Source organism: Camelus dromedarius, chromosome X, assembly GCF_036321535.1.
Source record: "Camelus dromedarius isolate mCamDro1 chromosome X, mCamDro1.pat, whole genome shotgun sequence".
In the NCBI taxonomy this organism is placed as follows: Eukaryota; Metazoa; Chordata; class Mammalia; order Artiodactyla; family Camelidae; genus Camelus; species Camelus dromedarius.
The window spans coordinates 107,804,915-107,829,734 of record NC_087472.1 but is presented as its reverse complement, the minus strand read 5'-3'; the positions used below and the strand labels follow the sequence as shown (position 1 = coordinate 107,829,734).

The window sequence follows — 24,820 nt, the reverse complement described above, 5'->3', positions numbered from 1 at the left end:
CGAGAGGTGGGCTCGGAGTATAAAACACACACCAGATTGCAGACTTCATACTAAAAAAGGATATAAAATATCTCATTTATAATTTTTATAATTGTTACATGTGCAGCTGATAGTATTTTGGGTGTACCATGTTAGATAGAAAATATTATTAAAATAATCTCACCTGTTTATTCTTACTCTTTTAAGTGTGGCTACTAGAAATTTTGTAATTAAGTCTGTAGTCCTCGTTTCTGCTGACCTGTGCTGCCCTAGAGAATTCTTTTCACCAACTGGGCTGAAGTTTGTCTTTATTTTACTCTAAGTTGTATCACTGGAGCTTTTATGTGAGAAGAACAAAGTGTTTTCACTTATCCCGGGACTGCTCACTTGATGGGCTTGATGAGAAATTCTTTTTCTGTTATTTTCAAGGCGGAGGATCCTCGTGGGTGAGGCACTCAGGCAGATGGCTGCAATCGGACGCCCCTTTGGGTGTGGTTTCCTTTGGGGGTAGACTTGCATCTTGGCCTGTGGTTGGCTTGCTCAGCCCTGCATTCTGGCACCCGAATCCCAGGCTTTTAAACTCGTACAGTATTATGCTGCTAAATCAGAACAATAATGACATTCCCCTAGTTTTTAGAGGAAAAAAAATAACGTGGAAGGAAAATGAATGTTTATGGAGTATGTAGTAAGTTCCCAAAAACCTTGATATTGGTTACAGCCTTGCAGCCCCAACCACCCCATAGTAAAGATGAGAAAACTGAGGCACAGCAAGATAGTCACTTGCCTGGGCTCATCCTCACTAGTAAGTGCTTAAAGTATAGTTGCCTCAGTTGGAAGTTTTTCCTCCCATAAAGTTCTAAAAACTTGTTTGCAGTCTGTGTCCATTGTCAGTATGAGTCAACAAAACTTACCGAGAAAGACCTTATGCTTCTTCAGTCACCAGTTCTTGGTCTTTTTCAGGTGTTGTGACTTCCGTTCATCAGTGTCCGAACCGTCTGAGAACCAGTAGGATCCTTGGGGAAGTAGAGCCCCCAGGAAGTGTGCTGGTCTTCTGACGTACCTCCTAAATTGGTTTGTCTTTGGACACTTTTTTTCTTTGCTGGAGGAAAGAACATCTTGCTAACATCTTGCCTTTGTCCACCCTAGATTCTCAGCTGTTACTTAATAGAGGGACTGGGGATTGAACCCGGGACCTCGTGCCTGCTAAGCAGGCACTCTACCACTGAGCTCTGCTCTCTCCTCCCTGCCTCCACAACCCTCAGGCCTGTTGTTTTTTAAATCAAAGACGGTGGAGACTGGAGGTCTGCAAATGTGGTCTTGTGCTACTCAGGGAAAGGGGTTCACCCACCTCCAATCCTCTGTGGTCATTTGTCGTCTTGTGGATTCACTGCTGTTCATAAACCCCATGTCTCCTTTTTCCCTGAGATGTGTTTGTGCTTCACATCAGCCTGGGAATTTGTCCATGAACCATAACTGTTAGTTTTGTCTTGGAGTCAGTGTAAAGACTGATGATATATAACTTTTTTTTTATTCTGAAGAAGTCTTAATCTTTTCACATGGAAATCACGAATGTAATTCAAGAATAATTCTAAGACTTTTTACTAAAATCAGGTCATTCATGCTACGTGAATACACTGAAATGCTGATTGTGATGTTTAGACTGAGTTCTAGTATTATTACTCTTTACCCAAAATTCTAGAATTGGGATTAGGTGACACTCGCCAGGTCAAGTATACGCGTGTTCTAAGTAAATAATAAATGTGACTATTTGCCTTTTCAGGACTAATGTGGCAGGTTTATGGTACATTCAGTGCTGTTTTAAACTTGACAGAAATGAGGACTCTTTCTAGAAGAGCTTCTCAACTTCTTTTCAGGGGTAACTGCCATCTCAGGGAATCTGCTGACAGCCCTGGACTGTGCTCATCAACATTCCTGTGTCATTTCAGGGAGGTCGGGGACCTGCTCACTGCCAGGTGAGAACCTGGCCCTCAAGTGTCAGTGCTCCAGCATTGAAGCTGGAGAAGCACTAGGACAGCAAACAGGGTCTAATTCAGTATGTAAATGAGGACAAAGAGATTGCAGTCCGTGTTCTGGCGGGCTCTGGAACTCACTGTGAGCCAGGTGTGTCAGAAAAGGTGAAGGGACTCACCATAATTTCTTGAGGATTGGTTTGGAATGAGATTGACGTGAATAGTATCCTCTCTGAATTGCATATTAAAAACAAGCATGAGTTGGAAATATAAAGATGTTCTGGGAGACTGGAAAGTATAATCTAGGCACCAGAGGATTACCCTGGCCTCCTTTTGATAAAGGAAATATGTTCAGAATCAGTGTTTATGTGTAGATACAGAGAACAGAGTTCTGGTTGCCAGAGGGGAAGGAGTTGGGGAGCTTCATGGGTAAGGGAGGGCAGCTGTGCCGTGACGGCAGGAAGCTAAACTTACGGTGGTGAGCACGCTGTTGTGTCTGCAGAAGTCGAAATATGTGTGCATGGAACTTACATAATGTTATAAACCAGTGTTACCTCAATTAAAAAAAGCAATTTCACTATTAGAAAGATTGTATATCATCTAAATCAATTCATTTGCCTTCACGGATTGAAAAAAAAATCAGCGTTCATACTTTACCCTCTTCTCCCTGCTCTCACCTTCCGCTGCCCACCTTTACTTTTCTGCAGTGTGTGATAGTCGGTGTTAGATATGAACCCGGCTGGGAGGGAGGGCAAGGCTCTCGAGGCGCTGACTGCGGCCTCCTGCTTTGCCCACCCCCGGCCCCGCGGTCTCTCTGGGGGTGTCTGTGGTTGGCAGAGTCATGGCCTCCCAGGATGTCCGCGTCCTAACCCCTGGAACATGTGAGTGTGTTACCTGCCATAGGTGGAAGGGACTTTGCAGATGTGACTAAATAAAGAATCTTGCAATGGGGAGGTTATCCTGGAGTGTCTGGGCAGGCCTAATGTAATCCTGAGGGTCTTTGTGAGTGGAAGTAGGAGGCAGAGGAGGGAAACCCAGAGGGATGGCCTCCTGAGAAAGACTCAGCCGGCCATGGCTGGCTTGGAAGATGGAAGGAGCTGCCACGGCGTGCCAGGAAGTCTTCAGAAGCTGGACCGGAGAACCGATTCTCCCTTGGAACCTCCAGAGGGAATGTGGACTTACTGCTGCTTTGGTTTTAGTTCAGTGAAATCAGTCTGGACTTCTGATCTCCAGAGCTGCTAGATGCTAAAGGACCACCAAGTTGGTGGTCATTTGTCACAGCAGCAAAAGGAAACTAATCCAGTCTGAAGCAGGGCTGCTGGAGAATGAGGGGGAGCAGGAAAGGGAGCGGGTGGAGCTGGTCTTTGGGCTGGGACTGAAGCGGCTGCACCCAGCTGACAGGGCCCATGAGGTTTGTTGGATCACCCCCATTTGAAAGATGAGGAAACTGAGGCAGGCCCAGAGGGAGAAGGAATGACTTGTCCGAGGTTTCATGGCATAAATGGCTCTCTTGGAACTGGCACTGACTGAAGTAGCCCAGTGCCACTTCTGTGTGTGTGTGTGTGTGTTCTGAAGACATGTATTGTCTCTCTCCTTAATGTCTTAAAAAATTGTTTTAAAATCACATTTGAAGACTCCAAACATACAGCAGTAATACACTGTTCAAAAAGTGAAATAAAAAAGTGAAAATAATCAACACCAGTGCCACTTCTTAAAGAGCCTGGCAGGATGCAACGGGCAAAAGGGAACAAAAAGAAGCTGATGTCCGTCTCCTCAGCCCCATCTCGTGGACCAACACTGGTCATCAGAACAACAAGCAAAACAAATTCATTTCCTCTGCTGAGGCCGAGAGGAGCCATTTGTTAAGGAGAGAATCTGTGATGGGAATATCTCTAAGTGGTGGTTGAGGGCGGGGAGAGCCGGCTACTGTCCGTTGGATGCTGCTCTGATAGGAGGACCAGCCCTGGTGAGAGCTGGCCCGGGGGCCATAAGATAACGTCGTCAGTGCTGACGCGTGGGAACGCCGGGGGCCCTGCTTCTCAGTTCATTGTGCAACTTCCCACATTCTGAAGATGTTATGAAACTTATGCTCTACTCCCTACCACCTTGATCCTTGAAAGTGGAGCCTGCTCATGCCATACAGATTTATCCCGAGCCCTTGAACAAATGCATTCAGAGTATCCCCAGAGGGTGATGAGAAAGACCAATTCTTGGGTCGCCAGTAGGAGTGTATGCTGGTGGTAAAGCACTTTGAAGTGTTTATCAGATGTTTACTCTAAGCTTGTATCCATTATCTACAGTAAAATGCAGAAAATTGGAATGTACTTGAATAGATGACTTGAGGTGCCTGGTAAAAAAGTTATGGTTTACTGCATATGATGGTAGCTTCTAACATGATAGAAAGCGATGCTGACAAAGACTCAAAGAACATAAGGAAATACACAAATGAAAAAAATCAGTGTATGAAGCTGTATCTGGTATGATATCAGCTGTGGGAAAAATGTAGGAAAATAAGCTAAAACATGAATCCAGGACTTCTGGATTATAGATGATTTTATTTCCTGTTCTTTATACTGTACTGTCTGAATTTTTTGCATTGAATTTAAGATAAGGAGAAAAGAGCATCATATCCTTCAACCTTGTAAATTTACTTCTGGGAGTCTTTCAAAGAAAGTAATTGTAAATACAGACTATGAGCTTTATTCACAGAGATGTTCCTTTTATCATAGTTTTAAAAATTGAGATATGTCACATATAACATAAAAGTCACCATTTGAAGAGTACAGTTTACTAGTTTTTAATATAATTACAGTTGCACAACCATCAAGCACTATCTAATTCCAGAACATTTTTATCACCCCTAAAGGAAGCCCCGTACCTACTAGCAGTCACTCCCCATTCCATCTTTATCTCCAACCCCTGACAACCACTGATCTACCTTCCGTCTCTGTGAGTTGCCTATTCTGGATGTTCCTTATAGACGGACCCATATAACATGTAACCTTTTGTGTCTGGCTTCTTTCACCTAGCACAGTGACTTCAACGTCCATTCCTATTGTAGCGGGTGTCAGTACTTAATTGTTTTGTTATGGTCAAATAATATTCCATTGTATGCTTTATTTACCCTTTCATCAATTGGTGGCTCTTAGTTGTTTTCATCTTCTGGCTATTGTGAATAACTCTGCCGTGGACATTCTTTGGTGTGGACATATGTTTTCATTTCTCTTGGGGGTACAGTTACTGGCTCATATGGAAACTCTGTTCAAGTATTTGAGAAATTACCGACCTGTTTCCCAGAGCAGCTCTCATGAGTATTTATACTAGTAGAAGTTAGGAAATAATGTAGCTGTCAATAGTAGGGGAGGGCTTAGGTAAATTATACTGATCCGCTTAGCAAACTGTTTGTGGAAATACAGGTTATTTATTCTTAGACCAGGTGCTGGAGGGGTCAGAGACAGTTGAGACAGGGTAATTGTTCACAAGGAGCTTAATTCACCTATTCCAGGTGATGTTTACAAATAATTTATAACAAGGAGGATGGAATACTTAGGCTATAGTGTTAGACCATCTCCAGTAATTTTTGGAGAGACTCAAGGTATGAATTAATAAGTTACAAAATTAAGTGGAAAAGGCAGAAAAGAAAATTGTGTATACTGTATGATCATGACTATGTCAGAAAAAAACAAAGGGAACACAGAAAAAAGATGAGGAAAACACACCAAAATAGGAATAATGGTTGTATTTGAGTGGTTCTGTGAATGGCCATCTGTCTCCTACTGAGGTATGTTTCCTAAACTGTGTGTAGTAGAGACAAAAATGCCCTGGAGTCTGTGTGTGGTGACTGTGGGAAGGAGTTAGTGGGGAAGATCTAGCATCAAGTTTTTGGGGAGATGAGAACTCAAGAACCTGGACTGGCATACCTATGGGTGAAGGCGGGACCTTGGGCTTGCCTTGAGGGGCATGGGAACACCAGTCTGGCGCTTTCCCCTGGCCAACTCAATGCTGCGCACTTTTGTAGAGACCACTGTGCTTGAGGAAGAGACATTGGATGTCAGCGTCTCCACGCAGTTGGAGGGATGACCATTGGCAGGATGAGGGGTCACAAGATTGTCCAGGACAAAGTCCACCAGCTTGCTGAGGGTGCTGATTGTCCCAGCCAAGTCTGAGATCTCTCCTGGGTGGCTCCAGGCCTCACCCTGCCATGCAGGAATCAGGCTTTTTAGCCAGCAACATCCAGATAGCACTCCTTGCTGAAAAGCTAACACCAAAAGAACTCTACTGTTCCAGACTCCCAGATACTGCCCTTCTGACAATAAAAGGGAGCCAAGATTTATTCAGCTCTCCTCATTGTAGCAGTGGGCTCAAATAGATTCTGAAACCGGATAACTCATCTGAAGTGATTTACCCATTACTGAAGTCATGTTCCCCACCAGCACCTTTCTTGGGAGAAAAATCATCATTTTGATACTGGTACAGTTGTGAATATTCATGGTGGCATGTGCTGGACAACAGAAAACCACGAAGTCTTTGTCTCATAAATACTTTGGAATGATAATGAGGATAATAAATTTAGACATTCTCCATGCTGTTATTGAAAATCATGCCAAAATTTGCCCTTGTGCACTGAAGTGACACCTGTCTGGAAGTCTGGCAGGTGTGTCATCCTGATAAATAGGTAGACAAGTCAGAAGAGCAGCATATGTGTCTATTTTAATGTTCTGGAATAAGACAAAAGGCCTCCTCTACATCTCACTGCTTCCTAATAGTGGGTAGCCTGGGCCATCACTACAAATGTCCACTTCCGCATCTGATGAACTAGGAAGGGGCGTTAGGACTCAGATATTTTATTAGTTTTCTATTGCTGCCTCACACAAATTACCCTGAAACTTAGTGGCTTCAAATGACAGTGTGCGTTCAGTCCCGCAGTTTCTGTGGTGCAGGAGCAGTTTGGCTGGCGGGCCTTACTTGGGGTCTCATGGGGGTATTGTGGTCAAGATACCGGTGGGCTGCAGACATCTGAAGGTTTGACTGGGGCTGGTGGGTCCACTTCCAAGGTGATTAATTCCTATGACTGGGAGATTGGCGCTGGCTGTTGGCCAGAGGCCACATTCTTCCTTATGTGGGTCTCTCCACTGGGCTGCTTGAGTGGTCTCACCACATGGCTGCTGGTTTCCCCCAAAGCTGGCGATCCAAGAAAATAAGGTGGAAGTATGATGTCTTATACTTCACCCCGGAGGCCACATACTGTCATTTCCACAATATCCTGTCGCTTGCACAGCAGAGCCCTCTTTGGGGGGGCGGGGCATGTGAGGATGTGAACACCGGGAGGCAGGACGCATTGGGAGCCGCTTAGGAGCGGGCCGCCATGGGTGTCCTGCTGCACGTGAGCGTGTCTCACGGTGTAGTGGATGAAAGCGGTGAGTGGGTTTATGTGCTTCTCCCTGCTGCGTTCTTCCTGCCCGAGGGATCCCTGTCCTTGCCTTCTAGTTTACTACTTCTGTCTTTTGGGAGCTGGACATCTGTATCGTTGAGCCCGTTCACACTGCCATCAAGTGAGTTAGCAGGCTCAAAGTGTGAGCCCCACGGCCTGAGGAGATCCACGGCAAGGACTTGGTAACTTCTCGCTCTTGGTGTGAGCTGGGCCCCGAGAAGCGTGACTTCTCGTCAGCTGGCTTCGAAGTACTGAGTCTGTGGATGATCGTGCAAAATCCAGGCTTTCTTTAGAGAGGAAGTGGAATCAGAGATTCATGGATTCTGTATCGAGCCAAAATAAAATTCACCAAAATGATAGTATATCTGTTTATTTTTAGAACAAAGAGTGTGGAAGTGTTATTTTAATTACTTGCAGTGTTTATTGGATAGGAAATGGAAAACTCTGAACTTGCAATAGTTCTAGAACAGTTCTGAATTGTAAAGTAAGTGAATTGGGCTCAGCAGTGCTGTCAGTTCTGTCTTCCCACCAGTATTTGTTGACTAAATGAGATCACATATGTAAACATGCTTAGAATGCGCCTGTGCTTGGGTATTCTTCTGTAGGCTTATACGGGAGTCTGGAATAGCAGAGATATGCTCAGGACTCAGTTTCTCTTAAAGTAGCATTGTTTTTGTTGTGGTGTGATCCTGTTTAGGACTTGAATCGTGCACAACACCCTGCTGTTACCTGTGTGACTTGGAACCATGCCACTACCACACCATTACTGACCTGTAAAGGGATTGTGCTGTGGTTGGTGTTTCGGGGACGGACAGACAGTACACAGTAGGCTCATCTTGTGATGTTGTGGGTTTTGAGTGCATCGTATGTGAGAGGATTTCCATGGTGTATTTTACCTTCTACATATGTATTTCTGTTTTGATACTGACTGGCACTTCTTAAAACCATATGTTTAAAATGAAGACGAGTTCAGTCAGTGCCGTCCTAATGGTGTTTGTCAGTTTCTGAATGCTACTTGGAGAGACAGAGTCTTGTCGAACCAGTTTGGGGAAATAACGTGTTGGAAATTCATACTGGTCTTGTCGGGTTTGGCTGTGGTTATGGTATCTCACTTTCCTGGAGCCAGGGACTTGAACAGAGATGTGGGAAGATTGAGTTAGTGAAATTTAGGTTATCAGATTCCCATGCATACCAGTCAGTATGCGTTTATAAAGAGAACTGAATAGATAGCTGCCCAGACTCAGACAATTATTGGTGCGGCCTGTTTTATGACAGCTGTCTTGTCAGTCAGTGTGATCATGACGTCTAGGGGAGGGGAGGCTCTCCTTAAAGAAACCTATCTGGAAAACCTCTCCTTTATCTATCTGTGTCAAGCCAAGGGTCCTTGATCAGATGGACTTTAAGGAGAGAGATCTGTAGACAATGTGCTTTTGTTGTTTTTCTCCAGAAAACAAAGAGGACCCTTTGCAATTTCTGATTCCCACTGCATAAGGAATACAGGGCAGTGTTTAGTAGGCGTCCCCTTGTATTGTTCCCGTGCTTGTTTGGCTTTTTGCATTTGGTCCATGGTTAATGTTTAACTCCTTAACTTCTGACCACTGGTAGATGAAACTTACCAAATACATTTTAGATAGAGTAGGGTATAATGCACAGAAACCGGAAGTTGTGAAGGGGGAACATTTGGCAGGGAATGAGAACAAAACAGAGGTGCTCGCCTATTGTTGTGGCAGAGCCACATTCCATTGTCGTCACCTCATTAAACATACCGCTTGGAAGAAGATGCTTGTTTTACCTGTTTTGTAACTGTCAATATCTGTTTTCGCTGGCATTTAAATCTGTATTTTGAGATAGTAAAAAAAAAAACAAAAAACTGTGAGTGTACTGATATTACTTAGGCAAAGCCAGTGAACTAATTTTCCAACCAAATAGTTGGAGCAAAAGCAAGTAGATAATATATGATTTTTGTGTTAAAATCAAATTCTAGAATTGATTCAGCAAACTTACATGAAATTGACCTGACTTTCAAATTTGCTTTCATAATTTTATTTTGCAGGATAACAAAGCCATTGACCTTTGCCGATTGTGTTGGGGATGAACTTCCTTTAGGATGGGAAACTGTATATGATAAACAAATTGGAATTTATTACATGGACCACATAAATAGTAAGTAGAGTGCCACCTTGAGTTATTATATATGAATGAGTTTTCATGTTGATCTCAAAGATGCTAGGAACTCTTTCTGTAGATGAAACAGTTATTACTCTCCAAAGCAGCATTGAACTGGATTTTATAAATGTCATCTGAAGTATCCATTAGCTGAGCAGGTATGTAGCTACCTGGCTTGTGTGTTGCTCAGGACTGCATGGAATATGTTGAATGGAGAGTTTTAATACCTAATAGAAAGAATAAATTTCCCAGGCAGTCTACTAATAGAAACATCTCTCAAAATGAGAAGATTGTTTTTTGCAAAATGCAACTTAACTAGTTCTTGGAACAGTAAATGCCCAAGTGGTTGCCTTAACTTCATTTTGTCTTATGCATGTGATTTGATTTGATTTGAGCTTTGTGAAGGGAGAAACTAATGCAAAGACTACAGCTAAAATAAATGGTCCTTGACTATGCCGGCCTTCTTTGTGGAGTTGTTGAGAGCAGTGATTCTCACCCAGGGCTGGTATTGCCTCCCAGGGACACTTGGTAATGTCTGGAGGCATTTTCGATGGTCACAGCTGGGAGAGGTGCTCCTGGCATCTGGTGGGTGGAAGCCAGGGGTACTACTCACAGGGCGCCCCACAGAGGCTGAGCTGCCCCAGTGGTGCTGAGATTCACATGCTGCCTTTGGTTCTAGATCTCTTCTCCACCCCACTCCTGGCTTTCTTCTGCCTCCTCATCAGCCTTCCTCCATCGAGTACCGCTGGGGACCCATTCCTCTCTCAGATTCACATTTTCTCTCTCTCCCATTTTTGTTCTAGCTGCCCTCAGTGTTCCTGCCATTGTCATTACTACTGGGGACATGAAGTTTCCCTTAGTGTGCTTTCTGTCCTTGGAGTTATTAAGTGTGGGAGAGGCTGGGAGGATGCACAGTGTATGCCGTGTGAGTGTGAAGCTCCTCCCTCACTCGGTCTCATGGCTCCTTGTGTCCCCATAGTGTGATCGGCCCAGGCTGGTGCTTGTAGGACTGACTCCCGCATTGTCACTGGCCAGCCGGCCTCCTCAGTTCAGCGTTAAGGAACCTACATGGCGAGCCTTCCTGTCTCTGTCCAGGCCTGTGGGGTTTCCGATCCATACACTCGGCTTCCCCTTGATTGCAGCTCCTAACCAAAGACTGGGCAGCAGGATGAGTACTGCCTCAGTCCTGCTGCCCTCCCAGGCGGTTATCCACGTGGCACGAGGGCTTCTAGGCGGACCCACTGCGCAGTGGACAGGGTGCAGTGCTCCATGAGGCTCCATCTGGGGCAGCCCTCCCCCCGGCCTGGCTGAGCTGGTGCCCTCGTTTGCGTGTGTCCAGGTGTCTTGGCCATCTGGGCCACCTTCCCAGCTGCAGGGTGGTCACTCTGGCAGGTGAGGGCTGCTGGGCACAGGGGCACCAGGGCCTCCTCACCAGGCTTTGGCCTCTCTGGGCCCAGGTAGTATGACTGAACAGCACAGGCATTCACCTGACATGACCTTTCTGGAAAGCCTGCCTGCCTGCCACTGAGGCCTAGGTCCCGTTCTGGCTCGTCTCTTGTAAACCCAGCTCACTCATCCCTCTGGGCCCCCTTCTTTGCTGCGGGTGTTCCTTTCTCACTGAGTCACAGCAAGGGACCTCTCCGTGCCGGCCACTCTTGAGGCCCTGGGGACACAGGGAAGTGAGACCTAGTCTTTACCTTCAAGGATTCGACGTGACACGCTAGACATGACCATGAAACCCCAACCTGAGTAATCACCAAGGGCTTTCTTTCGGCCACCTTGAGTCTAACTGGGATGACCCAGCACCATGGACGGTGGAGGGGGAAGGTACCAGCTCCAGGGCCAGGGCCCTGCCCCTCCCGAGCCTTGCTCCCAAGAACCCAGCTCTTGATAGCACAGCTTTGAAGCTCTTTAAGGGCACAGAACCTGAGGGGTCACATGTTAAGTTGGAACTGTGCAGGTTGACAGTGGAGTGAGGGACCAGAGGGTCCCTGGGTTGATCACCTTCAAGGTTCCCAAGACCCTCGGGTGTGCTGACCAGAGTGTGAACAGAGCCTGTCGGCCGAGGCAAGTCTCCTGGCTGAATCAGCGTCAGAGACATCCAGGCGGTTACACCACTGTGACTCTGCCCACGCCCAGGCCCAAGCCCACCAAACCTGAACGCTAGGTCAGTGTTTGTTATTTCTGTTTCTTATTTCCCCATGTGAGCTTTTAAGGCCTGGAGAGGCCTTCCAGGAGGGGCCCTGGGGTAGCAGTGTGAAGAGGGATAGTAGGGGTTGTTGCTGGGACAGGGTTTAAAAGGAAGAACTTACTTGAAACATCCTAGCAAGCGCTCGTGTGTGTGTGTGTGTGTGTGTGTGTGTGTGTGTGTGTGTTTGTGGCGAAGATGATGTAAAATTTACATTTTTTAAATCATTTTGAGGTGAAATGCACAGAACGTGCGATTAACCGTTTAAAAGCATTATAGTTGGGTGGCGTTTGGTGCATTCACAGTGTTCCTCAACCACCACCTCTGTCTAGTTCCAGAACATTTCATCACCCCAGGGTACAACCCTGTACCCCTTAGCCATCACTCCCCATTCCTCCCGCCAGTCTCCTGTCCCACGCAACCCCGAATCTCCTATATGTCTCTCTGGGTTTGCCTCTTCTGGACGTTTCATCCAAATGGATCCTACAACATGTAGTCTTTTGGGTCTGACTTCTCTCACTTAGCGTGAGGTCCTCGAGGTCCATCCATGTTGTAGGATATCAATAGTTTATTCCTTCTTATGGCTGAATGACACCCCACTGCATAGGTAGACCACATTTTATTCATCCATTCACCATTTGGTGAGATTCCCTAATTTTTCCATGTTTGGGCTGTTGCAGTAGTGTACTCAGGTGCACTTGGAGTAAAATATTTTGCAGGTTTATTTAGGATTTGGGTGGGGAATTTTATTAGCATTTTTCTTCTAGGAACTCTCCTTAATTTTGTTTTGGCTGCCGGCAGCCTGTATATAATGACCAATATGGCATCATTGTAACAGAGCCACTGCAGCCTGCGGTCTCGATGTTGGGAGCAGGACGCCACTTTCCGTTTCTTACTGCATTTAGGATGGCGCTTCTGTGGAAATCTCCACTAGGAATTCGATTGCCGTGAAGGAAGGGAGCCTTCCCGAGTCTGGGTGTCTTGCCCATTTGATCACTCCATCCCTCGATGTAAGAATCTGATCTCAGGACTGTAGTCCTCTGTACGGAGCAGATGGCCCCTTCTGCTCCGCACTCAGTGAGCCTGCGGTCCACAATCATAGATTGCCTTCTGAGTCTCAGACTGACGAAGGGCCCTGAGAATATAAAGATGACTGGGGCTGTGCGCCTGCTTCTAGGGGCTTGGAGTTTAGATGGGAAATAAAGAAATACAAAAACAGTCATGCGGCGAGTGGTCAGAGCAGCAGTCCTAGCCATTGCACAGAGATATGTGTGCTTGGTGGGGCAGAGAAGGCTTCAGAGAAGAGGTGCCTTTGTAAAGGGACTTAGACAATGACATGGTTTTCTGGTGGGCAGAGGAGGACAGAAGTGATGTAAATGCACGGATAAGCGTTTCCAAAGATGGGGACTGTGGAAAATTTAGTCTGTGTAGAGGATGTCTCTGGGGAAAAGGGCAGAAACTTGAAATAAAGCTGGCAAGTTAGTTTCAGGACTCATCACGTGGAGGATATTGGACTTTGTGCTTTAAGAGAGGTTCACGTGTTAAAGAATTGCAGGCAGAGTTGGGAAGGTAACTTTGGTGAACACACTGAGGGTGGCTCTCGGTGGGATGAGTCAGGAAGCCTGGGTGTTTCTGGAGAGAGATTGTGAGGGTCTGATTGAATTAAGGGGAGATGGAGAGACGGCATGTCATCAGTCATTGTTATAGGTAGGGGCAGGAATCACCAATTCTGGATGCCCCACCAAATATTCTGGGTGAGGGCAAGGGGTAGGAGTCCTCTGAGGTGGGGTCCCAGGTTGGCTGAGTGGGCAGATCCCGGTGGTGCGGCTCCCTTCGGGAGGGCAAGCGACAGCAGCAGGCGCTGGGCCACCTGCCGTGGTTTGGTTTCGGTTTAGGTAGTGAAAAGGCGCTGTGTGAGAATGAGTCCAACTTTGGATGATTGACTCAGTTACTTTGGGTCCGTCCACGTGGAGATGTAGCTAGAAGGGAGTTGGAAGGAAAGGATGGGGCTCAGGAGAGGTTGGAGCCAGAGGTAAGCATGAGCCCTTCCGGGAGCTGGTCTAGTGAGAAAGCCAGAGTGGAAAGCGGGGCGGATTTATGGGCGGGAGGAGATGAGGAAGTTCACAAAGAAGGCAGAAGGACGTGGTCTGGCATGGGGGGAAGGGGAGGGAGCAAGCCAGTCACAGGGACAGCAGAGCTGATAGTATCCAGGTTGGACAAGTCAGGGAGAAGAAGGTTGGATGCATCTCTTAGTTTGACAGTGACGAGTTCCTTTGGGTTCATGCCCACCCACGTTTACTGACTGTGTGAACAACTGTCTGATGTTGTCTTCCCCTTCAAGGAACTGTTGCATATCTACAGAGCCTTGGTCTCCTCTCAGCGGTGGGTATGTAAATAGAAGATGATCCACACTTTGGGAAGGTTCCTTATGCAGACGCTTCCATAATGAACATCCTGGTAGTTAATTAATTTTCATATCGACCAGTCACATAACTGCACAATTATTGGTCAACCTAAAGATTTTACTTGAAGTCACTTATGTCCTTACCCTTTTCATTTCAGAGCTTACCCAGATTGAGGACCCCAGAGAACAATGGAGACGAGAGCAGGAACGGATGCTGAAGGAGTACTTAATTGTAGCCCAGGAGGCTCTCAATGCCAAGAAAGAAATCTACCAGATTAAGCAGCAGCGGTTCGAGCTGGCTCAGGAGGAATATCAGCAGCTGCACAAAATGTGTGAGGACGACAGCCGCTCATACGCCAGCTGTGAGTTGCCCGGCTCCTCCAGTGAACACGCGCGACTTTAAGAGCCATCTCTGCTAGGTTATCTGCAAAGCCCGAACTTCACTCGGGCGAGGCAGCTTCATAAAGTTTCTAATCACACACAGACAGGGGATCAGCCTTCCACACGGGAATCGATGGTCATTCACTACCATCCTTTAGCAAATATTTATCAGATGCCCACCTTGTGCCCAGGCACAGTGATACGGTGGAGCCTAACAGAGGAGAGGTCCCTGCCCTCAGGGAGTGTCCGAGCAGCTGGGGAAGGGAGGACATAAACAAGTACATTTCAGGTCGTGACACAAAACCATCTCATGCCTCATATTTGTCTGTGTGGGAAAGGGCTTCACCTGGAGACCCCTGCAGTTAATCCTGCTTGTCTGGGCTGATCCTTGGGAAAGCCATACCACGCTTCTGTTGATCGTGGATGCACAGATCCAGGAGCCTCCACATGTCAGGCACCTGTCTCTTTGTAGACTCCTTTCTTGGGCAACACACTGAAGGTGGAGAGACTCAGTATAGCGCAGAGAATTGGAGAACTCTCTGCCCCTCAAGTAAGATGGACGCACACTGACGTTCTCCATAGGGAGCCCCTCTTAGCTTCAGAGGGTGCTGGCTGTGGGCTCCCATTTCAGTAGGACTCTGCAGATGCTCAGGTGTTGAAGGAATCAGGTCCAGTCGCGGAAGCCAAAGCATTTGGTTGCTGACTCAGTCAGTCACTGCCTGAGCCAGCCCCTTCCCACCGGAGTTGTCACACCCAGCAGCCCACCGCGGGTGCACGCAGCCATGGCTGTCCCGGGGCCCGAAAGCTTGGGGAGAGTGTATGAAGTTGGTACCACAGGGTTTCTTTTTGTGAAAACCTAAGTCTAGCCGAGACTTGGAAGGACTTACCTGCGGCATGACTGCCGTGTTGCCAGGGATTTGCTCTGTGACCCAGCTTAGAACGTGGAAGACATGGTCAAAGCTCTATCCTGTGTTGCAGGTCAGAATGGAGTTGAGGTCAAGGGGCCGTACGTCTTTTTTACTGCAGCTGCTGTTGGAGGTAAATAAGCCGGGGTTTCCCCTCTGTCACAGGAATTTGAGATGTTTGTGTTTCCATCTGCCGTGAGAGAATGCAGGCTCAGGTACAATGATATGTTGTTTCTAGGCTGTTTTCTCTCATTCTTCAGACATTGGTATGTACTAGGATTTTTTCTGTTTGTTTGTTTGTTTGTTTTTAACTGTCCATCAAAATGTGATGGGTCAGCTCAGTGCTAGTTTTTAGAAAAGGCTGGTTTCTTCATAGTTCTCTTTACTTATAATGCCTGTCTCTGATTTTGGTAATGGGATAATACTGGCCTCACAGAATGAGTGGGAACATGTTCCTCCTCCCTAGTTTTTGGCAAGAGTTTATGTGAGATTGGTAGTGCCTTCTTAACCGTTTGATAGAATTAATCAGAAAAGCCATCTGGACCTGGAGTTCTTCCTGGGAATGTTCGTAACCTTTAATAGATACAGGGGTAATCAGATTTTCCTGTTTCTTCTTGAATCAGTTTTCGTATTTGTGTGCTTCAAGAAGTTCGTCTCTTTCACCTAATCTAAAAATCAGTAAACTTCTGTAAAGGGTCAGCTGGTATTTTAGGCTCTGTAGACCATGTGGTCTTAGATGCAACTACTCAAGCCTGTTGTTACCATGTAGAAGCAGCCAGACACGATACATAAATGAATGTGTGTGGCTTGATCTGATGAAAGTATAAAAATGGGTAACAAGCTGGGTTTGGCCCACAGGGATTCTACCGAGTGCTAATCCAAGCTGTCAAGTTTATGAAGTTTTTGTAGAATTCCTGTATGATTCGTTCAATGTCTGGACTCTGAGGTGGTGTCCTCTCTTTGATTCATGATATTAATCATTTATGTATTCTTAATCAGCGTAGCTAACCTTTTATCCATTGTATGTATCGTTCTAGTGAACTGGCTTTTGATTTTCCTTTTTTCCCCCCAATTTCTTGTCTCTCTTCTATTTTATTGATTTGTCTTCTTTATTATTTCCTTCTTTCTACTTGGTTTGGCTTTAATTTGTTCTTCCTTTTCTATCTTCCTAAAGTAGGGACTCAGATCATTGATTTCAGACCTTTCTGATTTTCTCACATAGCCTCTAAAGGTATAAATTCTCCTCTAGGTACTACTTTAACTGCATCCCACAAATTTTGGTATTTTCATTTTCAGTCAGCTCAAAATATTTCCCCATTTTTTTGTGATTTATCTTGTGACCCATGGGTTCTTATAAAAGTAAGTTGTTGGGTGCTCACTTTGGCAGCACATGTGCTAAATATTGGAACGATACGGAAAAGATTAGCATGGCCCCTGTGCAAGGATGACACGCAAAGTTGTGAAGCGTTCCATATTTTAAAAATAAAAATAAAAAAATGAAAGTAAGTTGTTGGAACTTTTAAAAGATATGTTGTTGATTTCTAATTTAATTCTGTTATGGCCAGAGACTAGACTATATAAGATTCCAAACTTTTAGTATCTACTGACATGACTTTTATGGCTCAGTGTATGGTCTCTTTTAAATGATCCCATAGGATGACCAACTCAATGGACTTGGTGCCTTGAGGTCACATTTAGCTGAAGCATTGGTTTATAACTGTTTCTGAGAGCTTATAGTTAGCGATTCTAAACCTTTCCAAAAGTTACTTGGTGGAAGTAGGTTGAACCATATAAAATTGTCCTTTTTATGGCTTAAAAGGGGCCAAATATTGGCCATTTCATACAATTCAACCTAATAGAGTGTTTCATCCCAGGAGCCTTTAGGCACCTCATCTGTTCCATGATTAGGTTTGGTTAGGTCTCCAAAGAGGTTTTCCAGTCAGTCGTTCTAGGAATAGAATAGGGAAAGGACATATCAGAAAAACTTGGCAGGAAGTTTCTTGCCAGTAATGGAAAGGAAATATTTCGTCAAGAGAAGATGTGTTTTATATACTGGTTCCTATACTGGTGCAGCCCGGACTTGAGTTGCAGTGAGCATGGGGACTCGGGACTGGAGCTGCTGAGGATGCTAATATAGGAGGACCTAGTTACAGCCTGTTGGATTCTATACCCAGCCCTAGGGGGGTGAGGGGTGGGGTCCCATGGCAATGCCAAGCCTAGAGGGTAGGGGCGTTCAGGATTGGTCATCCTGTGGAGCTGGGACATCCCTCAACATCTGTTTTTGTACTTCTGTGGGCTTTTTACTCCCTTGACATTTGGGCAAATAGGGAATTGGACTCAATTTCATTCCTTCCTGTGTGCCATAGAATTTTATTAATGCCCAGTAAAAAAGAAATACTCAAGGTGCTGTCTGTGAAGTCCTGTATGAAGAAACCTTGATTAGAGGAAGATGATGACTCTGTATGTTGACTTGAGATTTTAATGTGCTCATCAAACTCCACTCCCCGACCCACCAGAGGTCCCTGCGTAGACACCATCTCTGCATCTACTCCTGTAGGTGGCCTCGGAGGCCACATGGGGCCTCCCTGTTTTCATGAAGGGCTGGAGATGCCAGTGGATCTTGCTGGAGCCTATCTCAGGGAAAAAGACTACGAATGGAGTCTAGGAATTAATCCAGGCAGTTTATAGGCTGCTGTCCCTTGGGTTTTGATAAACTCTTCGAATTTGCCATTTAACCTGAACTCCATCAAGGAAGACTCTGTTAGATACGACCCAAATGAACTATTTCTGGCCACAGGCTAAAGTTCAAGACAGTGATCCGGCTGGCTCGAATCATTGTGCTGTAACGGATGTCTGCTCCAGAGGCCTGGGCCCCCATCAGGAGCTGCTGGTGGCAGGATTCATAGCACGCCTGGACTCCAGTTGGCCCCATGGGCCTCACACAGCCCAGATCGCTCTCATTGCTAGTCATCTAAAGCAAAGAGGCGTTTCCTTGCTCTGGTACTGGAAACAGAATGATATCTGGACTTATTTCCCATGATTTCCTTCATTGGCAATGACTCGAAGCGAAAGGAACCCATGTGGAATGGGCTGGTGTTTTCTCAGCATTATTGTGGTTGCCACATCATGAAGCACTGTTAACACTGTGATGTTATCTTTGGGGTATCCACAAGAAACAGTATTGAGTGGGCTAAATTAGTTCTTCAGGGCTCCGTACTCAATAAGTGGTAGACCTTGGATTTGAACCCAGATCTGTCTGTGTACATAGTCTTTGGGGCTGTGTGCTTTTCTGAGACATGGAAGAGGTAGCTCAGAAGAACTGATCATGGTTTTGGAACACCATGCCTTCCCATTGTTCAAATTACCTGGAAATAAGGTCCAATTATAAATTGACAGGTCATCTGGCAATTACACAACACTGAAAGGGGCACGTGGAGGGCAGAGCACTTTCTACTTCTTGACTTCCTTATGGCCCATAGTAGGATTGCTAAACTGTTCATTTAGTTTTCAACAGATATTTATTTAGCACCTGGTGTTGATATATACTAAATGCTGGGGACATGATTTATCCCTCATGGCTGATTGTAGGGGAAAGTGAGGCAGAGGAATTAACTAGAACAGCCATTTCTAATATTGGAGCAGAAGGATATGGGGGGAGCACAGGAGGAGGGGACCTCTTCCATACCCTGTACAGATTTCCCCCCAAGTCATGGAAATCACCGGAATAAAGCTCTATTCACTGGAGAGGAAAGATTTTGTGGCAGTATTGGGCCATCTGGCATCTGAGAATACCAGGCCTTAACCTTTGTTGTCTCTGACTAAAGCAAACTCATGCTTTGCTGGATTTGAGCACACACATCCCCATGAGACTAAGAACCCAAATCTGCTTTATTCCTGTGGGCTTGTGAGCTAGCTGCCTGCTACCCAGCCCTGCTTTATGCTTTGTAGCACACCGAGATGGAGCTTCTCTGCGGTGGGAGCCTTCTCTCTGAGACACACCCACTGCTTCCTCTCCAGCTCCATTTTGTAGCGTTTTCTCCCACTTCCTCCATTGCAGTGTCCTTCTGTTTGCCTTCTTTTTAACACTGAAGACATTTGTTATTTCAGAAATTTTTTTTTCTGGAGTTACTCTTTCATTCTTCCTGAGAAACTCTAGCCTCCCAGTGCATTGAGATGAAGTACATGACCATCTGCAGGATATTTTGGAAGGAATTCTTGCTTGGGGTAAATTACAGTCTGAACCACAAGTCAGCAAATTATGACCCACAGGCTGAATCCTGTCCGCCCTGGCTGTTTGTAAATAAACTTCTGTTGGAACATAGCCACGTCCACTCACTTACCGATTTAACAGCCACAGTGGCAGAGCTGAGGAACTGGGACAGGGACATATGGCTCACAAAGCCAAAAATACTGACTATCTGCTCCTTTGTAGAAGAATCTGCACCAGTGGTTCTCACCCTGGCTGCACTAGAGGAATCTCCTGAAGGGGTTTTAAAAACTCTTGACTGCCTGGACCCCACTCCCACCCCTAGAGATTTTGATTTAATGGCTTTGGGTGGGGCCAGGCTCCCCTCACCCTTTTTTTTTTTTAAAGCTCCCCAGGTGGTTCTCAGAGTTGAGATCCACTTGTCCAGGTTGATTGTGACGCTTCCTTCTGGCAGCAGCAGGAATAGGACTTTGTTTGTTACCCTGGCTCCAAGGAGCTCCTAGAAGTCTGCCCCCAGAGTCTCTTTCGGTGGCTGGGAGAGAGTGGGCCTTGTCTCGGGTGAGAAAGCACTGGCCCACGCTGCGTTCCTGGGAGAGGTGGTGGGGAGGCTTGACCTTACCAGTCCTCAGTCCTGCCAGCATTCTTGCTGAGGCCCCGAGCCCAGTGCACAGACTGTCATCTCCCATTGTTTCTCTGGTGAAGGGTTCTCATCTAGTGTCTGGCGTAGGATAAGGGCCGCAGGCCCTCGGTCAGCCTTCTCTCATGCTTCACGCAAGCACGTTGGAGCAGGCGGGGGGTGGGAGGTGGTGGAAACGGTGCACACAGCATTTCCCCAGGTACTCGGGGGTGACTCCGTCTTTACGGTCGCAGCAGAGTGCACGTGTCTACCGCACCTCCTCGCCCGTCCTCGAGAGAGAGTTCTTGGTTTGGGTTGGTGGCCTCTTGTGTCACTTCTTCAGGTTACCTCTGAGTGGGCTAGTTTAATATTTTTGTTCCTTGGCCTATGATGCCTTTAAAAAAGAAGTCACGCCCTCTTTTGTTGGCCTTGGTTATTTATATGCCTACCTTGGTCGCAACTCTGCTAATTAGTACCTGTCAGCATGGAAACTGTCAGGGCTTGCTGTCCTTTCTGCCGGAGTCCTCCTGGGCTCCCTCGAGCAGCTCCCTACAGAGCTGATGCCTGGAGGCGCACACCTGGTCCTGAGGAGCCATCTGCCCAGGGGATGTTTTTGGAGAGGGACTACTGGTCTTGTAAAGCATGTCACACCCCTGGGGGGATCTCAGGTTCTCATGGCACAGAGGAGGCCTGTGTGAGAGAAGGAGACAGAGACAGAGGACATGTGGACATACACATTTCTCCTTTCAATAACCCATAAAATCTCATCCAGAGTGATTACTGGGGTCTGCAGCATTCTGAGTGCTAAATACACAGATCACCTTCACCTGTCGGGCACGGGGAGCTGGAGGGCCATTTCTTCTTACACTGGAAAAGCTAATCTGACCCACAGGAGCCCAAGTTCTAGACAGAAGTCCCTCTTTGACTGATGGCACAGTGTAGGTCAAGTCATTGCAAACTCAGCCGTAATCTATAAAGTGGGGAAACATGATCATGATCTCTGGCAAAGATTTTTGTGAGACTAGATGAAATAAATGTGAAAGGTACCCTATAATAGCAAGGTTTAGTAATTTACATTGTTGTGGTCCAGCTAAGCTATGACCTTATTATTATATCATCCAAAACAATGCTGTCTGCCTGAGTGGACGCCTTAAGCTATTTAAAAGCTCTGCCCACTCGAACTCTTCAAGCGAGAAGAAAGCTTCAGAGATGAAGGTCTGGTATTTGTCTTAGACCTTGAGATGGGAGACGTGTCTTCACAGAGGAAGACGTTTCTTTTTCTAAATGTTGTGGTACACATGCCATTAAAAACGGGGTCTAGAGTCCTGAGCTGTTCCTGGGACTCCACAAATGGGTTCCGTTAGACTTACTGGCAGACATAGGAACTGAGAATTTGTCTTTATAAACTGAATTCTATTGTTAAAAGTGATGCCAGTGTTTCTGACTCTCCTTAGCATTTGAAGATAAAAGGTACTCACTGTCTTAGGTACTTGAGTTGCCTTTTGCCTCATCCCAGTCCTCGAATTTTATAATTTTAGAAACTGTAGCAGAGGTATCATGAATGGAATCAATAAGTAAAACCTCTTTTATCATTTTAGGATGGTTTCAGCTGTGAGTACAGAGGACTCACTCCCCTGGGCCCAGACCAGGAGGACAGCCTTTGTCACCTCCCAATATCCTCCAGAGGTGGGGCGCCTCCCCATTGGTGGACTCAGTGGTGGCAGCTCAGTGATGTCCTGGGTTATCAGGCTCCCCCTCCAGGACTGGGTCAAGGCTGAGTGTCCTGGGGTAGGGGCGGATGCCCGACCGCCTCAGGGTTCTGTTAGTTACCCACGAGAACTCGGGGCAGCTTGCCGTGAGTCTGTCCATCTGTCCCCACTACACCTCTCGCATTCATTTCGACTTCCTTTGCCAGTTTCCCCTGTGAAATTGCACATACACAGAGTTCCGGCAACGATTTCAGATCATTGTCACTGATGTTTAACATTGCAGTTAACTTCTCTGGACTTTGGTGGCGGGGTTACTTTTATACCTGGAGTGGGAAAGAGCGCAGGCAATGACTTGGCATTGTCTTCCTCAGCTGCACCATGACAAGTGGACACACGTGGAAGTGAGGAGTCAGCAAGCCCTAGGCTCATTTGCATGTCACCTGGGCCCTGAGTGGAAGCCCCTGAAGCTCAGGCCTGAGAAACTAAGTCCCAGGAGTTGAATGTGGAAATTTTATAGAAATAATTTCTGCCTCTTAAGGGCATTGTTTGAGGTGTTGCTTTTATTACTGGTCTTAAATGAAACCAGAGAGTCAGACAAGATGGACTTTGTGGGATTTGGAAATAGACATTCTTCATCTAAGAAAGAATTCTATTTTAAAAACATTTTACTCCATGTCTTTGAGAGATTACAATTCTAAATATAAGAACATTTGAGATAAAGGTGGCAAACACGTAGCTCCTCCAGATATTTATTTCCAGTAGATTCTAGTAATTTGAAATTCTGACTGATGGGGCCTTAAATAGATTTTCCATAGGACTGTTTTGTTTTTTTTTAAAGGAGGTATCTGAGCAGCTCTGATGAACTTTGGATGTGGTTCTATTTGAGGACATTAAATAATCTTGCTGTTTAAACCACTGAATGGCTTTGAGCCATCTTCTCCAATACAAAATCAGGAGATGATTATAAACTAGCTTCTAGGTGTTGGCACCTAGTTACCTGAATGACGGCCTTCGGTACCCAGATCAGAGGAGCAGAAGAACAGGTACTGGCCCTGCAGATGGGTCTTCGGAGCAGGTGCAGTTACTGCAAGTGACCCGGAGGCAGATGACGCCAGTGTGGGCTGACTCACAGATGAGGGCAGAGGAGCCTCCACAGCTCAGGAAGGGATAGGAACCAGGTCACTGCGGCTTAGAGGCCTCTGATAAAGGAGACAGAAGCATCAGGAAAAAGTGTTGTGGAGCGTGGATGGGGTGCTAGAAATGAGAGACGGCCGTGGGCTGCTCCAGCTGCTGAGACACCAGAAAAGGCTTGGCTGACTGTGCTTAACCCACAGCTGGACAGCTGTGCGTGTCTTATCCACTCCCGGTTACTGGCCGCTCGTGATAACGATGCTGTGTCTGTTTGAAGACCTTAAATCGCGTGCTGCACTGCTGAAGGAAGCATTTAGCTACGTGATGTGACTTAGCTAAACACCCATCGAAAACAAGCTGCTGGAACAAAAGCGTGGGCGCTTCGCTTCAGCCTTCGGGGAACCGACAGTGTGGAAGAGAAGCTTTTCCTCGAGCCTGCCAGATACCAACACGTTACTAGAAATCATCTTTTCCATTCTACTGATCTTTAGTATTTTTTCTTTCTTATGTCAGAAATCACTTAGGTGGAGAATATTGATATGAAGAAAGTAAAATCTTCTGTAATGAAACCATTAGAATAAGCCCAGTCAACTTTGGGGTTCTCTCCTTCCAGTGACTTCCTTGTGTGTGTGTGCATTTTAAAAAGAAATAAAAATGGATTTGTACCATATGTACTATTTACATAATAAGAACAGTTTTCTATACTATAACCATACCTCCCCCAACCTCCCCCCTCCCCCCATGTATATATGGTTTTTAACCCTGGTTGTTTTGCAGTTGCAATAAACAGAGTTTTGATTTACCTACAGCCATACATTTTATTATGTGGATTCACGTAGAAAGGCCTCATATAAAAATCAAACATCAAGACTTGAGGTTGTGAAATGTCAATTCTTGAGGAGCCAGTGCCAACTTGCAAATCTCAGACTTAGAATTGATTACTTAATACGGTGAATCAGAAGATCCTCTCTGTGTGTATTTATTTATTTTAAAGTATCCATTGTAAAATCTTTTTCTTCTGTTTAGGCTTCTCTGGATATTCAGCAAATACAAAGTACGACCCATACCAAATTAAAGCAGAAATAGCAAGTCGTCGGGATAGGGTGAGTAAAATGAATGTTTTCACACCTAGAAGCCCGCGTCTGTTTTTATGTAACACCACTTACCACGGTTCATTTTCTGATGGTCAAGGTCTCTAACATACCCGTTTTAGTAAGATTTTCAGTTTCAGGAATTATTACATTTGGTTTTACTTTCCACTTCTTTCCCAGTAGGAGGGGAAAAGATTAATTTTAAAGTGTTAGCCAATCTAACAAAAATTACCTGTATCCCTCTGTGTGTTTCCTGGGGCTACACTCAGCCCCCATTTGGAAAGACTGGGTGACATCAGGGCCCGGCCTCAAAGGTGCACTTCCCTGTATCAGCGGGATGCCAGCCCCAACCCTCGGCATCTTTAACATCTGTTGCCCTTCCCAGGTTGCTGCATTCCCAGAGAAGCCTTGCCTGCGGTGGCGTTTAACCTGAAGGTTCTGATGCTCCTTCCCAGTGACGCTGGCTCTTTACGTGCCACCTTGTTTCATCCCTTCCGCCCCTTGGGTGTCTGGGAGGGGGAACGGTTTGTTGCATTTGCAGCAAAGCACGGGAGATGTCTTGGAGACGAGGCTGCATCTTCTGGTGTCTCAGTCCCTAAACCAGAATGTTTCTTTTATTAGTGTGGCAGTTCTCAAATTCTG

The 24,820-nt window shown here is 46.0% G+C and overlaps 1 protein-coding gene and 1 non-coding gene across 3 annotated transcripts in view; both read left to right on the top strand.

Annotated features, from left to right (window-relative positions):
• LOC105105255 (protein WWC3) overlaps positions 1–24,820 on the top strand; it is a 100,682-nt gene that overhangs the window by 28,701 nt on the left and 47,161 nt on the right. Inside the window, exons 2-5 of one of the 2 annotated variants that reach the window (XM_031445966.2) lie at positions 9,434–9,543; positions 14,297–14,500; positions 15,498–15,557; positions 24,114–24,190. In XM_031445966.2, coding sequence (XP_031301826.2) covers positions 9,528–9,543; positions 14,297–14,500; positions 15,498–15,557; positions 24,114–24,190 — 357 coding nt within the window. In that variant the 5' untranslated portion in view covers positions 9,434–9,527. The remainder of the gene's footprint in view (positions 1–9,433; positions 9,544–14,296; positions 14,501–15,497; positions 15,558–24,113; positions 24,191–24,820) is intronic. The other variant, XM_031445967.2, reaches the window with a different exon arrangement.
• LOC116151147 (U6 spliceosomal RNA) lies at positions 16,796–16,903 on the top strand. The gene has a single exon (XR_004134923.1). It is a non-coding gene; the product is annotated as a U6 spliceosomal RNA (small nuclear RNA).